Raw genomic sequence first — 14,866 nt, 5'->3', positions numbered from 1 at the left:
TGGAGTATTTCCCACATCTATGACTGCTAACATGGCTACTTTCTGCTTCAGTTTTATTGTATTTGATAACATGATCTATTTTGTAACTGTCACTGGAGTACCTTTTATATTGCTTTGAGGTTATTCCTTTGAGAACGAGTCCTTTTTGCCAATATTTGAGTTTTAAGTTTGTGCCCCAGTTAACGACAGATCTTTCTTTGAGAACTTAGATGGGTATTTATCTGAAGAAGTAATGGCTTTTTCTGCTCCTTGAGGTTATGTGAATGCTGTTTGTACTTGTCTAATGTATTCATTTCTGGTTTGGAATTAAGCTCTTAATTGCTGTTTTGTGGAACAGCAAAAGTGGTACAACATGGTCTGAGATGAGGTCTAGAATCTCACTGGATGTTGGGCTAACATAGAAATAAGTGGTTTCATCTACTTCTGCTCCTACACCTTTCTTCCTTTTCCCTCTAGTCCTTCCTCTCACAAGATTGAATGTACAGTCTACTTTAGGAAGTAACATTTGAACATAAAGTTACCACTTTGATAATTGAGCAGAATTAGTCTTTTGTTAGTAAATTTGTTGTAGCAGTCTGGTTTCTCAAGCTGTTCTAAATATTAATTTGTCACTAAATGTGCATTCACTGACATCAAGGTTTCAAAATTGAAAAGTTCCAAAATATATGCTATATCCAACTTAAAAAGCACTTCCTGTTTAGAGAACTATGCTTTGGTGGAACTAAGTACAGTAATTGTGCACTTTGCACTGTGCATCAACACTTCCATTTGCTTTCATCAAGGTTAGTCATTAAAGGAATAAAAACTATGGGTTTGTTGAGTAAACATGAAGGTGACTTGGCAGAATGCCTCCTTGCCCATATGGGATCTGCAAAACAAATAGTTTCTCACACCACAGTATTATATGATTTAATTCCCCAGCATGGTGACACAAGCGTTGAAACACAGGAGGATACAAACAAGTTTTCCAACTCTGTCTGTGTATGTTATGCTGCTTCACTAGGGTAAAAATGTGCTAATGCACATGTATGACTGGAAGGTTTGTAGATTTTTGCAAGTTTTAGACTTTCACATTGATGCAATGTCCTTAAGGTTTTTTAATTTATCTTAATCAGTACCTTTTGAATAGTTCATTTTAATGAATATGAAATTTTCAGCCTGTTGGAAAGCAGGGCTGCATGCTGTACAGTTGTAAATCTGCCTGCAGTCTAACTACTGCCCTTGTTCTTTCTGTAGGCCTACAACTCACAAGGCTACTTCAATTTCTGATCTCCCAGTTTTCTCACCTATATAAATAGGGAGTACTTTACTAACTTGAATGTGGCCTATAACTAGGCTTGCAGAATTTGATTTTGATTTTTTTATTTCTATTTTAGATTTTTATCAGTTTAAATTTTCAGTTATGGAAAAATGGGTGAGGGATCAGACAATAATTTTATAACAGTAGATGTTGCGATTCAAAAAGCTAAAACTTATTAAATGTTAAAATACAAATTGTCAAAGTATACAATGTGATATCCTTAAAGTAAACTAAATTCTCAAGCAGCATTTTTTTTTCTTTGCCTATCTGTACATTTTGATTATCATTGATGGAAATATATTTATTTGTGTGGGTGGGTGGGTGGGTGGGGTGTACAGTGAAATTGCCATTTGTTGACATTTACTGATTAAAAATCTGATCCTTCCAAGACGACTTGTAAATTCTTAGTCATGTCCTGAAGTAAAATGACTGTTTAGGTCAGAATGGAAGTTACTTCACAAACAAGAAACATCAAGTTAATTCTGAACTTCTTACACAATAGTACATTTGCTAGTATCTTGTAACATTTACCGGTAAGTCCTGACCAGGACACTTAATTTTGCAAACTCTGAAATATGACAAACTATAGTATTATCAAAAAATACATGTTTGAATATTAATGAGCAAGGATGAATGAGCTTCTGCTGTGCCAAAAATACAATATGCGCATCCAGTTTTTAAGCCACAGAAAAAAAAATTCCTTTTGTGAGGCTGGAAGTTATATAATATGAATTTTTACATGCTAGGGATTTCAAAGAACTTATGTATAGTCTGTTTTATTAGTATATAGTGTGAGTTTGTGGAGGATTTAATGGCTAATAGTGTCTTAAAACAGTGTAATAACTTCTTGACTTTGTTTATCTTTAACTTTTTGCTTTTTGCCCTACTTCCAACACATCTGAAATTTGATGCCTCTTGACAGTAAACCTCAATCTGAGACTTAAAAAGCAATGCAATTTCCTGCACTTCTAGATCCAAGGCAAGGCTAGCAATTAATCTCCAATAGATATATGGAGAATTTTGCTAAAATAGCATCTGATAGCTGACTAGATCTTTAAATACCCTTAATTTTATGTTTTGGGGTGAACTAGTAATGTTTTGTTTAATTCTGCCAGCTGCTGTGGAGGTGGGTTTTTGAAAGAAATCCTGTGTAGAGGAGGGGGGAGTTTGTGGCAGAGATGCCTAGTACTTTGGGTAAGGACCTGTCTTTTTTTTTTTTTTTTTTTTTTTGGTAAAAATCTAATTTTTTTTGTAACAAATGATATAGCTGGTTTTAAGTCTGTGTAACATTGTCCTTCTAAATGCCAGCTAACTGATTAAATGAATATGGAAGTATAAAGTAAACTCCAGACTACTTGCCAGATCTTTCTACATTGTAAGTATATTTTCCAAAGGCTTGCTTGTGAGAGCCAAGATTCTGCATTCCTTACCGTTAGTTTCCAATAGTAGCCGCTACCAAACAAACCTTGAATGGACAAGATGTAACCTCACTTCTTAATCCAGTTCTTCCTGGAAACATTATAGGAAAATGAAGTAGTTATTTGCAGTGCTTAGCAAAGCAAACACTGAATGTTTCAGATCTCCTTTACTAAATATTTCAAATAACTGGTTAAATGAATAGACAGGAATTATTTCTGTCATGTAATAATTTAAGAAATTAAAGAGGTATTAAATACTAAGGTGAAATAAATTACTTTTAGTGAACTGTTGCAGGACTAACTTTGGTCTAGGCTATAAAAACTAAATATTACGAGTCTTGGTAAATACTGAAATCCTTTATTTTAGAGCTGGCTATGAAGACAGCATTTAGTTCATAGAAACTTTAGAACAAGTTGAATGCGTGGTTTTTTCTGTATTTAAAAAAAAAAACCAAAATTTGCCTCTAGGGTATTCTAGAATGACTGCATATGATCCGTAAGGGACATAATCCACCCAAACAATAGGGTTTGTTTCGGTGCAAGGGAGAATACGTTGAGATGTTAACAAAAATCTAAAACTAGACTGTTTGTTTGTAGGGTTTGGGCAAATGATGTTCCTAGCCTACTCCTTGATGATGATCTATTTTTTAAAAAAAACCTGTGCCTTGTTAGGAAAAAATCCTACATCTTTCAACAATTCATGGCCTTCAGTGAGGTATATCTACCTGCACATTCTGGTTGGGGTTGGTTGTGTGTTTTTTGGTTGGTTGGTTGGTTGGTTGTTTTTTTTAAAGAGCAAGAATAAAGCATATTGCTTCCTTGCTTTGTATAATCCTTAGTTTAATTTATAAATACATAAAAATGGCTGAAATTAGCATTGTCTCTACACTTGAGGTAAACCTAAATATTTGTGAAACATGTTGGGGCGAAAGTGAGATGGAGCTATCATAGTGAATCGACTGTTTATTCATAGAATGTATGAGGATTGGATGGAGGGACTGGAATGCTTTTCAAAAGCAAGTAGCAAATAGTTTCTCTGGTAGGTCTTCCCAAATGCTTGACCCATCTAAATATGCACCCCAAAAGACACTGATCCCTTATTACTTATGTTGACTTCAGCAGATTTTTTTAGTTCTAAACACGTTCATCAGCTCCATTGTTAATGTGATCATTTCCTGGGTTAAGTTCTAAATCACAGAAATATAGAGCTGGAAGGGATCTTGAGAGGTCATCTAATATAGCCTCCCTGTGCTACGTCTGGACCAAGTACACCTATATTGGGGTTCTCAACCTTTAAATCACAAACCATCTTAGCATTGTTTTTCCTGGCGCCCTCCCCCATTTTTATGAATCAGTGACATTGCATCTGGTGCTTGTCCCGCATCCTCCACATTTACTATAATTATTACTGTAGTATTGAAAGGCTTCTCACACCCCCTATAAGTTTTGAGCTCCTCCCCAAGTTGAGAATATCTGTCCTAGGCCATCCCTGATATGTTTATCTAACCTCTGCTTAAAAACCTGCAGTGATGGGATTTGTTTAAAAACAGTTGCATTGCTAAATGGCACATGACTTGCTCTTAAGGTAAAGACTAATTGCTTTAGAAAGTTAGAAATAAATCTGGGAACTTTGGAGATTTGTTTTTCTTTTAAAATTTAGGGGGCTGGGGTCTCACTTTCAGACAGCTTTAATTTACAGATTGGCACATAATTTCAGGTCCCAACATTTGATTTTTCCTAAAATTTGAAGGGAAAGCTACTAGTTTCCTGCTGTTAAAGAGCTGCATTACAGAGTTCTATACATGTTGGTATTAAACAAATGTTAACATAGGGGTCAGATTGGGGTATAGGGAAAAGGTGACTGTACCCTTCAAAGCTCTGCCAACAAAATAATTTCCACCTACATGAGATGCTGCTCACAGATTGTGCAGAGGGTCAGAATTTGGCCATATAAGTTATCCTGCAGTTGGCATCCCTCACTAGGGTTCAGATATATGATAAAGATAAAAGAAATAATGGATAGATTCTCATTAAGTGAACACCATCCATCTGTGGAAGACAGTATATGGTCATGTAATTAAAGACTATCATAATGAATATACACATGGGGGCTGAATCAAGGCTGCACAGGCAGCCTTAACTCTGGCATTTCTTAACCTTTAAATGCTTGATTTTACATTGGAAAAAGTTAGGTTGCAGTTTATTGTATGTAACTACTAGTATTTAAAATAAAAATAAATAAATAAAGCATCACTTGAAACCCTGACTCCTGGATGGCTTAGAATGTTAGATCCACTAAACAGACTTCTGCCATTCAATATTGATTAACCATGAATACAGATCTGAATTGACCACCTCCTTTAGTAAAGTATTCCAGTGGCTAATTACTCATATTGTAACAAATATGTGCCTTCTATCCCAATTGAATTTTTGTACAGTCAGCTTCCAACCATTAGAGCTCTTTATGCATTCTCTAGACCAAAGAGCCTCTTACATCTTCTCCCTGTCTGCATACTTTAAGAATGTGATCAATTTGCCTTTTAACCTTCTGTTCCATAAACTATAGATTACACTCCCAGTCTCACTGTAAGGCATGTTTTCCTGAAGTCTAATCTTTCCTCATGTCTAAGTCCTTTTAAAGTGTTGACACTTGCCTGTTAATGGTCTCACTAATGCCATATACAGTGGGGATATTGCCTCCTTAATTCTACTAGATTTTTCTGCTAGTTAAACAAAATATTGCATTGGCTCTCTTTAGCGATAGCACAGGGGTGGCCAACCAGTCAGACGAAGAGTCAATCTGCAGAAAATTCACGCTGATGCATCAATTTTGGTGGCAGCTGGTCAATTTCACTTTAGTCTCAAAGAGCCGCATGCAAAGAGCCGCTTGCGGAGCCACGGGTTGGCCAGCTCTGCAAATAGCATCACGCTGGTAGCCTACGTTCAGTTGGTTACCTACCACAACCCCTAAAGTCTCTTCAGACTCTCTACTTTCCAGGCTATAGCCCCAGCCTGTCAGCATGGCCTATACTTTGTTCCTAGGTGTAGGGCCATGCATTTGGCTGAACTGAAATGCATTTGTAATTTTACCCAGTTTACTAAGTGATCTGCATTGGTGGAGTCAGTAGTGATGAGGGCAGAGCAGTCTGTCATACCTTACCCACTTTAAAAGAGGACTGTAGGAAAGTATGTGCTACAAGAGTTATACAGCCGAATTGTAACTGTGGCTTATGTCAGAACTTGATGATGTTCTCCATTCACCTACCTTTATTTCTGAGGTGTATATTACTAACATTATGACCAGGGCCATTTTAGTCGGATTCCAGAAAAGTTAATCTTATTTTCTTCACTTTGTATGATTGATGTCTCCAGTGTGACTGTATGTCCACTGAAAGACCTAGGTATAGATTTACAGTAGTCAACTCTGAAGGTCACAAAGTATGATCACCCTGGCCAGGTCCATCTTTGATAAGATGAGGCGTAGCCTTCTGGCTAGTCATACGGCAGAGGTTTTTTGTCATGACCACTTTGTTCAGCAGTAATGAGCAAGGAGGACATGTGCTTGCTGAACCCTAAGAACCACCTTTCAAAACATGTCCGTTTTCCTGACTTTTATCCAATCAATTGTATTGACTAGGCAGAGAGAGAGTTTGGAGAGATGCTATTTGAACTGGAGAGAAAGCAGTGACGGTTGTGGTTTCTTCTTGTCTCTCCACCCCACCCCCAAATATTAAACCAGATGGGTGGGGAGTATTAAGCTTTGTGGGACTTCACAATTGAGCACTCTGAATGTAGAGGAGCCCTTCGCCTCCATGAGCACTCTGAAGGACAGAATTGGAGCTATTTTGTATCGCTCCCATCAACTCCTGTTACGCCTGGTAGAGAATAGTATGCAATGGTTTAAATACCACAGATGCATTACTAGGAGTACTGTGGAAGGGAGGAGATCCTTGCTGTGCTAATAGTGCTGAATGAATAGATATGATTTTTGTAAGTCATTCCTTACTACTCTGTGTCCTTGCTCAGAATTAGGAGATTAGGCGCTCTGGTGGCTTGCAAGGTCTGTCTGGTCCAAAGTAGCGTAATTAGTATTGTATTTTAACAATGCCTTTAGATTTCTGCTTTTGGCTTTTTAAACTTACATTCTGTTCTAGTAGAAGAGAGCCAAAAGTATCTACTAGGTGCTCAAAAGCTAGAGAGATGGATGTCAGTAAAAATCTGAATGAAATGAGTAGTGAGGGAATGTCTAACTCCCTCACTCTGTTGTGATCTGGTGAAGAAATAGTCATAGCTTGAAAAACAGTTCTCCTCTGGAAAGCCTATTTATATGTGGAGGTTCGCTGAGGTGAAACTGAGATGACTAGAAGCAACACCAAAAATGAGATGATACCTTTGAGAGATGCCAGTCCACCCATGGCTTGAACCTTACTGTTCATGTAGCTGTCTCTGCTTTGCGCTGTCATTTTAATTTGATACACTGATATTTTTCAAATATTCTTCAGTCAGAAAATGGCAGACATATGGTTGAAGACTGAGAGGGATGTGCCTAAGTTGCTGGTGGAAGCTGACACTTCTGTTTGAAGTGAAAATTGAAGGCATGCCTTATTACAATACAAACAAAAGCTTTTTGCTCCATGTCCTATGAAAATTTGAATGCTTTTCCTGAAAGTAGACTGACTCAGGCCTTGTCTACGCTAACAATTCTGCCAGCAAAAATTTTGTTGCAGGCTGTGAAAAACACCCCCACTCCCAAGTGACACAAGTTTGCTGGCATAAGCGATTCTGTGAACAGCGCTGTCGGCAGGAGACGCTCTCCTGCCAATATAGCTACTGCATCTTGTTTAGGTGGTTTTTATTATGTTAGCAGGAGAGTTCTCTCTCCTTGACATAATGTGGCTATACAAGCGCTTATGCCTCCAAAACTTCTGTCCCTCGGGGTGGAGGAGGGTGGTTTTATTTTTTTTTAGTGACAAGTTTTGCGGGCATAAGTGCTAGTGTAGACCAGACCTCAGTAAATTGCTACAGAGTTTTTTGTTGCTGCTTGCTTTACAAAAAGCTATTTGCTTAAAAAAAAAATTTCATATCATTAAACTGTATCCAGATTGTCCTTCTAAAGGCTAACTGGCAGTGGGTTGTTTTTAGTCAGAGCTTTTGGTGGCTAATATGAGAATGGGAATTAGCATTGTAAGAAGCCAGCATTATGTACTGCTTTCTGGAAATCAATAGCAGGAAGAACAAAATGGAGCTGATCCAATTAAGATCTAAACAAAATGAGTATTATAAAAGAAATGCATCATTGCCACTAATCTACATCAAAGTAAACTACCCTCACAAAAAAACTCCATGTCTAGTTGTAGCCAGGGTGTACTTTACTTATAAATACTGAACACTTTGCAAAACTCCAATTAACTAGACTTTTATATCAACAATGGATTTATCCATCAACAATCTCAATTGTTGTTTTGAAGTGAGAAAACAGTATTACTTAACATCTACTAGAATTTAAATATTAATTGGCTACCTCGTTAATACTATAGATTGTTAGTTTATCTTAAACACAATGGTAACGTAGACATCTCTGCTTCATTGTAGGTGGTATGGTCAAGAGAAAGATTACAATGTTCTAGTTATGGATCTTCTAGGACCCAGCCTTGAAGACCTCTTCAACTTCTGTTCCCGCAGATTCACAATGAAAACAGTACTTATGTTAGCAGACCAGGTATGTGAAACTTAAATGCTCATTGTAAGGAAGTTAAGATACTTAGAATGAAGCAAATATAGTGCTCCTCTTAAGTAGGTCAGAATGTGTGCAGTTCAGTACTCCGTATTCTCAATGACCTACATAGAAGCAAAAAATAGGAGAGATGATAATGGCAGGTTCGTGGTATAGTAAAGCGTAAGGTCAGCATTGAACTAAGAATGCATCACAAAGTATTAGTATTCTACCCATGCTAGTGTTAATGCTTTATAAAATCATGTTTTTAATTTTATTTTACTTACATTGCAAATGTCAAGTATTGGTAGTGGAAAAAAGCAATCCTCAAAATTTTTTGATTAATTTGAGTAAATGAAAGCACTAATAGGCTTCAGCCAAGCATGTTGTTGGCAGGCTGTATAAAGGCTTTTCTGTTGAGATCTGCCACTGCACATCAATAGGTACATGCAACATCCTTGCTATCCTGAATTTTAGTCTTCTCAAATTGAGTGGTTTGGGGATGACTGCTGTTCTTTAGAGACAAGTTGGGGATGCCAAATTCCTTTCTTTTAATTCTCTAGAGCTGAACCCTATATACTGTAGTGGTGAGTATCTTAGAAATGTCTAGTTTTTTGTCTTCACTTTCCTCTCTATTTAAGCGTTAAGTACTCTGCCATAGAATCTAGGGCCTGGTCTACACTTAAAAATTAGCACCACCTCCCTACGTCTCTCAGGGCTGTGAATAATGTCATGCCTTCAGTGCCAGGGTTAGATTGACCTAAATATAGGTGAGTTTAAAACTTGTATTGAAAATTATCCCAAGATTATCCAACTGATATTAATAGCAACCTGTCACTTTGCCAAATGGTCATAGAATCCCAGGCTGTCAGCCAAGGAAGCTTAGAGTATTTATGAGTGGAGATAGGTGTCATCTATCCTTGTTCTCAGCTGCTTTTAATCACTAATGCTTGCTTCATGGGGAGAACCACTCTCTTGCCTCCTCAGCCAGAGATAAAGATGCTGTTACCACAGCAGCCTAAGTGGTGGTGTAAAAGGAAAAGGTCATTCTCTATGAATCCAAACCTAATGATCTAGGAAACATGAGGAATGCCTTTAAAACGTACTGCTGGATAGGATGTAGAAATTTAGTACAGGATGGCCATTGGGACATACTCCACTAAGATTGCTGCTGGTTTAGAGAGATGCTACAGTATTGCCCCCTTGTAGTACACTAAGGCCTGGTCTACACTTAAAACTTAGGTCAACGTAGCTGTAGCATGCAAGGGTATGAAAGCACTGTAGCTATGCCGACCTAAGGTTTCCATTGACTTAGCTCCCATTGCTTGGGAGGTGGTCCTACAGTGAGTGGGAAAAACCTCTTCCACTGCTGTAGGCTGTGCCTACATTATGGTGTTATACCAGCATAGAGATGGCATTGTAGCTATACCGCTATAGTCCTTGCAGTGTTGACATGGCCAGCAAACGGAGATAACCAGAATAGCTAAAAGGCACATGTGACGTAACAAACTGTTAATGAGTTGGTTCCTAGTTAAACAACATCAGGACAAAAATTATAAATTAATTCTGGGGTAAATTATAAATTAATGTAACATCAGTTAGGTTGGTTGGGCTTTTTTACTATGTGGATAAATCAATTGTGAATACCACTTGAGCTACTTATAGTGAAACATCTGGAGGCTTCTACATTGCTTACACTGAAGACTTGTATTGGTTAGGTATTGACAGATTGGTGATTATCTTCATCATATGGTTTGTCGCTTCACTTGACATCTGTTTTGTGAGTACTTATTAACATGTACTTGATTAAATACACAATTTACAACTCATTCATTACTAAGGAAAAGGAACTTGAACTAAAGCACTGGACTGCTTTCCAATATCATTCTTTCTCTTTCTAATGTTAAGTTCTGATATTTTTTTTGTATTTACAGATGATCAGTAGAATTGAATATGTGCACACCAAGAATTTTATACACAGAGACATTAAACCAGATAACTTCCTAATGGGTATCGGGCGTCACTGTAATAAGGTTAGTCTGATACTCTTTGCATGAAGGACGGTAATGTATTTAAGAATGGTTCTGATAAACGTTTAGATTTTGAAAAAAGCTATTCAGCTTAAGTTAACTGTTTGTCATTGCTGAAATGGATATGTCAAAGAGACTGTCAGTTTAATTCTTTGATGCCAGGAGTTGGGATTTCCTTACGTGTATTGCTAAATGCAGTGGTATGAACATGTGGGCCTTTGACTCACACTGCAATGGAGGACTTAATTACAGGATTGTTTTTAAACATAAAAATCAGCAAGTGTAAACTAATTTGATTACCTAAGCATGCTCTGTCCAACTATGGTGTTGCATTATACAAAGTTAGCGAATGTCAGAATAGCATCACTTTTTTCCTTAACGTTAAAATCAAATCTTAACTCTTGGCTCCAGGACTGATTTCTTGATTGTAAAATGTGTCCTGACTTACCTGTCACCAAGGTGTTAAATTTGCAGTGATTGGTAACGAAACCTTCAGGATTGTGCATACAAATTAACTTGCAGCCTATGGATGGTAGCATTGTTGATTTAAACTGTATTTGTAACTGAATTTCTACAAACCTGTCAAGATGAAGTAGTACTAAGATGTAGATTAGTTGAATGCTGAAAGATCATACACAAAAACTAACCTTACTGGATCTTAAATAAGATAAGTTGGGGGACTCCTAGTTGCTAACTTTAAACTTGTGGATTGGGGGGTTAACTTAGCCAGAGGTGCATGCTTTCAGTTGGAAACTTTCATATAGAAATACTGTTTTTCAATGACTAGTTCTGTTGAGTGAAATGTTTAATTCTCAATTTTTATGTTGAGCTCGGGCAGACAGGCATCATTGGCAATGCATTAAGCATGCTATTTAATAGAAATTCTTAATTTTAGGACAAATGTACATGATTAAGCTTTTAATTGGAAGCAAGATTCCCACTTACGTTCTTTATATGCTATTGGAGGATGTTTACTATCTTTAGGCACTATTAGCTATAAAATGTTTACCTTTGTTTGCCTGTATGAATGCCAACTTGGAGCCATTAACATTAGAAATAAATTGGTTGCTAACATGAGAAACATCAAAGTTCTGTCTGAAGGGGTGCAGTGCACAACAAACATTTAGATATAACTGTTTTTGTTGGAAAAGGTTTGTAACAGTCAAATTTTGAAAGGTAAAGTCTTCATGTAATCCTGTTGCTGTTAAACCTTGCTCATTCCCAAGTTTCATACTTTTACTCTATAGAGCTCTGTTTTTCTCTGCTATGAAGCAGTCAGGTTCTTCAATTTTCTGGCAAGACCTGGCAGCGTAACTAGAAAAAATTAAAATAGCTTGTTTTAATTTTTTTTTGCTAGTTTCAGTCTCTGATTTCTGACTTCTTCCGTTTTTGGCCTTTTTCCCACACTTTTGCACAGTCATGCTGGGTTGGCATTATAGCTCCTTGTGTTACCTTGATATGGAATAATGGCCTAGAAAATAATGCTGTGCTCATTTTATTAGATGAGTTTGTCACATCAGCTGAGTGGAAAACCTAAATTCCCTGCAGACCATGAATTTTTAGTCTCTGCCACTTGCTATCTCTGTTAGGGAGCCACACAATGAAATGGTAGTAAATACACTTATTGTGGGCCTGAGTTTTATTAAATACTGAGTTTAATGAGCTAGGCAGACTTGACATAGGAATGTAAAATTGTTGGTTTACCTAAGCAGAATTTAAAATGGACATTTCACTTCAATTTTGGACTAATGGCTGCTTTATTTTAGAAACATTTGCTTCCAGACATAATACACTGTTTTGTTCCTTTTCTTTGTAGCTAAATGCAGCTACATATTTAATGTTCTATACACACTACTTGAGGATATGCCAGTCACACACAGACTAGGATGCCATGGTAATCTTGTTCCAGTAGCTTCTTGTCAATTATAAACTATATATATTTTTTAAAATGTAGTCTCAGTTTAAATTTAACTGATCAATTTTTCAATTTGTTCTCAATTTGATATTTGGGAGTAACTTTGCTCCTACCTTAAAAGGTGAACTTTCAGCTCTGCTAGAAATAAGCCCTGCATGCTTATGAAAGTAAACTTTAAGGTGACTAAATGCCTTCTACCTCTTCCTTACTGAAGATTTACTTCTTCTGAATGTCTTTTGGGGAAGGGCAGTTTGTGGTACAAAGAATGCTTTTGTAAGCAAAGCTTCAATTTCCTTTTTTTGATAGAGCCAAATGTCACCATTGCTATCCCTGTTTAAGGCAGTGCCATTATGGAGTGGCTCATATTCAAAATTTATCTTGCCACATTTTTCAAATTCTCTTAAAAAAAATTAACTATTTTGGAAAACTACAGTGCTTGGTGGAAGAAGGATGGCATTTGGCTACCCTGTTCTTTCTCTAATGCCTCGGTGTTGCCTGTCTGCGCCGGCCATTGTTGCAATGTAAGCAATACTGTTTGATGCACTGCCACCCTCTATTGTTTGTTCAGTGTTTAGAATCTCCAGTGGGGAAGAGGAAAAGAAGCATGACTGTTAGTACTTCTCAGGACCCATCTTTCTCAGGATTAAACCAGGTCTGAAACTATCTCCTATTCCAACCTCAACCCCAGATTCATGTGCTTTTATATTTTTTTTTGTTTTGTTTCTGGAGAATGTAGACCTTGCAAAAGCACCTCTTATGTTGGCATTATTCAGACATACTTGGCAAACATGTTACATTTCTAAGATGTTTCCCTGTGGCACTTGTCTAAACTGTAAAGTGTTTTTTGTAAACTTAAACGTGGAAAGGGTTATATGTACATGCCTGATATTCAGATGCAGAATTTGGTTTTATATTGGTATGTAAAACTTTAGTGCATGTCTTGATGTGGGTAGTTACCCCTTCAAACCATTAGCAAAGTAGGAACAGGACTTGCTGCATAGGGCTGTACATATGACCTCTAGCAAGTGCATGCTGTGTATCTGAATCCATTCAGATATGGGGAAATCCTGTTGACCACCTCAGCCAGTCTCCCTTCCCATGCAGGTTTTGCTTGATAAATCCATTTCAAATGGTGGTGTGAGGGCACTCATGACTTAAGACTGTGTGCTCATAAAATGAAGCTGCCCTGGTAAGCCTGTCTCTCAGATAATCCCATGTTGCCTATTGCTTTCAAATCTTAAGTGTAGGATTCCTTGCTCCTAGGAATGAGAACATGGTTGAAAAGGAAAAGTAGGTCTTGTGCTTGTTTCTAACCATACAGTTGAAACTAAATGGACATTAATCAGTAAGCAACTCAGCAGTTGGTTGGTAAGGTATACTATTCTGTTATGTAGCTTGCTGAAGCAATGGTCTTCACCGCTTGTACTACAGAACAACTGTCTATGCTGCACCTGACTGACAAACACATTAGGTATCTAATTCTGAAAACATGTCAGTCAAAGCAATCTTTATTCTATTTCTGCAGCTGCCCTATTCATATATCATCAGTTAAATTAAGGTACTATCAAACTTGTTTGTATGATAGCTGATCTGTTAGTGCTGACTGGCATCTAATGAAAGATTCTGTCCCCATTAAAATGGGGTCAGAAGGTGTTCTGAAGATATTCCAGCCTCCTACATTGACTCCTTTGAACTCTTAGTCCTCTAGAAGGGAGGTGGCTGAACTTGCTTTCCCACCCCCTGGAGACTAGTTTTAAGTCCTTCAGAGAAAAAGTTACAGTGGAATACAACAGAGCTTCCAGTCACTTGATCAGTGTAGAACAGGACTATACGTGACTGGGTTAGTTGTTATATAAAATGCTCTATTGGTACATTTTAAATATGAGCAGGGAACACCAGCCTTATTAACCCAGTATGTATCAAAGCAGGAGTATCAGAGTTGTAGCAGGAAGCATGGAGTACCACAGGATTTCTATAACATTTTTTGAAGAAGCAGCAACAGGCAGGTTTTAAAAAGCCCATGTGGAAAAAAACTCCAGGAAAAAATACAGAATTTACCTAAAGAACTATAAAGATTGCTGCTGTATGTGTGTTGTACCTTTGATTTTGATCCATGTCACGTGGTTGCATTTCTTCCTGCACTTATGATTAACGGCAGGACACCCCCCCCCCCCCCCCAAGGATTATAGAAGTGACTCAGTCATATCAGTTGAGACTCTGAAGTATTTAATGTACTTGGTAACTTCCTTGTGTAGTTTAAATATTCTGATTAAATGAATATGTGTAGTCGTTGAGGAAGGTGGCTTGCCTTTGAGGCATAAAACACTTACATTTGTTCTTGCTGAAAGGGGGCACTCCAAAAAACCCACTTTTTGTGATCAAAACATCATATTGGTGGTTGTCATGTGATCACAGAGCTTTTAACTTTGAACAGTGGATGGCAGTTTTCTTTCTGTGTGGTGGTCAGCTATAAATTTACATCAACCTTTA

General features: G+C 37.4%; 1 protein-coding gene across 5 annotated transcripts in view; it reads left to right on the top strand.

The window, feature by feature from the left end:
- CSNK1A1 (casein kinase 1 alpha 1) overlaps positions 1-14,866 on the top strand; it is a 49,050-nt gene that overhangs the window by 10,563 nt on the left and 23,621 nt on the right. For 4 of the 5 annotated variants that reach the window (XM_067566447.1, XM_067566445.1, XM_067566444.1 and 1 more), the window contains exons 3-5: positions 8,311-8,437; positions 10,366-10,464; positions 12,945-13,028. In XM_067566447.1, the coding sequence (XP_067422548.1) occupies positions 8,311-8,437; positions 10,366-10,464; positions 12,945-13,028 (310 nt within the window). The remainder of the gene's footprint in view (positions 1-8,310; positions 8,438-10,365; positions 10,465-12,944; positions 13,029-14,866) is intronic. The other variant, XM_067566448.1, reaches the window with a different exon arrangement.

Source organism: Emydura macquarii, unplaced genomic scaffold (assembly GCF_026122565.2).
Source record: "Emydura macquarii macquarii isolate MOO-44397 ecotype Brisbane River unplaced genomic scaffold, CSIRO-AGI_Emac_v2 contig_2768, whole genome shotgun sequence".
In the NCBI taxonomy this organism is placed as follows: Eukaryota; Metazoa; Chordata; order Testudines; family Chelidae; genus Emydura; species Emydura macquarii.
The sequence above is the reverse complement of the archived record's forward strand: the minus strand, read 5'-3'. Positions and strand labels throughout refer to the sequence as shown.